This window comes from Rhagoletis pomonella, unplaced genomic scaffold (genome assembly GCF_013731165.1).
Source record: "Rhagoletis pomonella isolate Grant_MI unplaced genomic scaffold, Rhpom_1.0 Rhpom_scaffold_13215, whole genome shotgun sequence".
NCBI lineage: Eukaryota > Metazoa > Arthropoda > Insecta > Diptera > Tephritidae > Rhagoletis > Rhagoletis pomonella.
In genome coordinates this window covers 1,246-4,237 of record NW_023471741.1, presented here as the reverse complement: position 1 = coordinate 4,237, position 2,992 = coordinate 1,246, and the positions used below count along the sequence as shown (strand labels likewise).

Genomic DNA, 2,992 nt, shown 5'->3' with positions numbered 1-2,992 from the left:
CTTCACTGCTGCTTATGTATATTCCACATGGGTAGGTGGTTACTTCATCGTTTAAATTTGGATTCTGAAGAGCGTACATCGTCGCATCGGAACCTTTATTTACGTACTTGCAAACGTATTTTATAGATTTTATAGAATTACGAAATTCTACATTTATATGAGTCTCAAAAGCTTTTGAAAGTAGTGGACAAGGAGAAGGACAAAGAGCGGAAGAGAAAGATGGGGTATAAAAGCTCTCGTCGATTCCTCGCGAAACTGCGAGAGCGCGACCCCGCCACTCTAACGCCAAGGGACAAGGCTATTCAGAAGAAGCATGCCTACATCGTCCGGAAGTATGAGCGACTCCGTGAGGATAAAGTCTCGAATGCTTCCGGAAGTGAGGCCGCTGTCTCTGGAAAAGCCACAAACTCCGATAAAAGGGACGCTGCAACCAAACCCCCCTCTGAGGGCGGTAGCAGTCTGCCGACGAAGAAAGCTGCTAGCCTGTCCGCTGTTGGAAACAACAAGCCGTCGCAATCACTGACGCCCAAGGTGTCGAATACCGCGAGGCCAGTGTTCCCACGGCTGGACGGGGAGAAGGCCTCGACGTCGGCAGCTGCTATTGCCTCCGGTGGTAGGGGACCGGTTGCACGCACTCCGAAGAGACAACTGTCTGGCGACAAGAAGATACAGCCTGAGCAGAAGCGGGTGAAAACTTCGTCAACCTTATGCTCAGCACCAGAGCTCCAGGTAGCAATCATAGACCGGAATCACCCGGAAGGAAAGATTCCGATGGACAAATGGTTGCCCCTGGAGGAAAAGATCATGAGGGCACTACTTGGCGAAATCCAGCGTACCAAAAACAACAACATTGGTATGTTTGATGGAGCCAAGTGGCAGAAGGGAGTCAAAGTTGTTGGATGCGGTAACAAGGAGTCGTTAGACTTCCTAACAAACTGCGTCCGCAACCAAGATGAACTTTGGGCCAACGCACGACTAGAAGTTGTTCCGCTCTCAGAGGTGCCATCCCGTACGACAGTGCGAGTGTGGATCCCGCCCCCCCTCGTGGAGGACGAGACCTCACTAGCCCTAATCAAATGTCAGAACGTGGATGTCATCCCTGACGACTGGACGATTGTCCGAGGCCGCGCTCGCGACAAGGGTAACGGCAAGGACCTTTGGATCAAGATCGGTCCACAATCCTTGCAGATCCTTCGTCGCAAAGCCGGCCAAATAAGATATGGCATCGGTCACCTCAGGGTGATCATCCCCGATGCTGAAAGAGAATCCGAAAAGCCTAAAGGTGGTGCAGATTAATCTGCATCACTGCAGGGCAGAATCGGAGGATCTGCTGCTCTTCACGGGTGAGGAAGATGTGGACGTGGCCCTAATACAAGAACCCTGGCTAGTGGCGGGGAGGGTCACAGGTCTATCCACTAGCGACTTTCTACTTCTCACCCCACAGACCGAAGGTAAAATTAGAACCTGTATTCTGATTAAGAAAAGCACTAATATTCTCTTTCTTCCCCAAATTAGCGATTCGGACATGACAGTGGCAATGTTGGAGCAGCGGGGAGCACCCGACCTCATCCTCGCATCTTTATACATGCCATACGATGTACCCGATCCCCCGTCAATATCCTTCAGGAAACTAACCGCCTGGGCGGAGCAACGGGGGATAAATATGGTGGCTGGCTGTGACGCCAACGCTCACCACACGGCGTGGAGCAGCTCGAACACCAACGATAGAGGTGAGTCACTCTTTAGTTACTTATTATCCACAAAACTTACTATCTGTAATAAGGGTAATCACCCCACTTTCTACAATAGAATAAGGGAGGAGGTTATAGATATAACTCTTGTAACTAACTCGAAGAATGTTAGGGTCGACGGCTGGCACGTCTCGACAAAATGCTCTTTTTCTGATCATTGTCGCATCGTATTCTCCATTAACCTGAACAGACCGACACTAAAACCTTATCGAAATCCTCGTAGGACAAACTGGAACAAATTCAGCCAGTTGGTGTCTGGAGCGAGTCCACCGTACACGGTGGAGCCAATTTCAGTGGACCAACTGGAGGGAACGGTCCTCTGTCTAACGAAGTCTCTCAACGAATGCTACATAACAACTTGTCCCGAGAGCAAACCTTCCAAGCGACACCCAAGGTGGTGGACGGCCGATCTAAGGCGGCTCAGGATAGCAGCTAGGAAAGCTTTCAATAAAGCGAAGTTCACCAAGAACGCGGAGGACTGGGACGAATATCGTCGCAACTTCAATGCGTTCAAGAAAGAGATAAAGAAGGCAAAGAAGGTTTCGTGGTCCAAATTTTGCGAGGATCTCGAAACGACTACTGATGCCGCGCGACTAAGAAGGTGCCTCTCGAAAAACCCGGCTCCTCCTGGTTTTCTGGAAAAGCCAGGAGGAGGGCACACCGAAAGCAGCCTTGAAACACTGGAACACCTTATGGACGTCCACTTCCCTGGTTGCGGTGACGCGGGGGACACAGGAACTCCTGTGACAGAACACCCTAGTACCCACAGGCAAGGCAGTCCAGTGGACGAAATCATCACTACAGACAAAGTAGCTTGGGCTATCAGATCCTTCCAACCCTACAAATCTCCGGGACCGGATGGGATCTTTCCAGCCATGCTACAACGAACAAGCGCCACGGTAGCCCCCTGGTTAACGACAATCTATAGGGCGAGTCTCCTAGGCTATATCCCAAAGCCATGGAGGGAGGTAAGAGTGGTCTTCATTCCCAAAGCAGGAAAAGCGGGCCACAGCACTGCAAAAGATTTTAGGCCCATCAGCCTCATCATTTCTTCTCAAAATAATGGAGAGGCTTCTGAGTCTGCAGATCACGCAACGCCTTACTCCTGGGAACTTTAGCGAGGCTCAGCATGCCTACCGTAAAGGTAGGTCGGTTGAAACAGCCCTGCACGAGGTTGTTGGGAGTATAGAGCAAGCACTGAATCACAAGGAATATGCGCTGGCAGCCTTCCTGGACGTGGA

General features: G+C 50.8%; 1 protein-coding gene across 1 annotated transcript; it reads left to right on the top strand.

The window, feature by feature from the left end:
• The first annotated feature begins 219 nt into the window (after positions 1-219).
• On the top strand, positions 220-1,296 carry LOC118756950. Its single transcript, XM_036491679.1, has one exon. It carries the CDS (start codon positions 220-222, stop codon positions 1,294-1,296), a length of 1,077 nt encoding a protein of 358 aa, XP_036347572.1.
• The last annotated feature ends 1,696 nt before the right edge of the window (positions 1,297-2,992 follow it).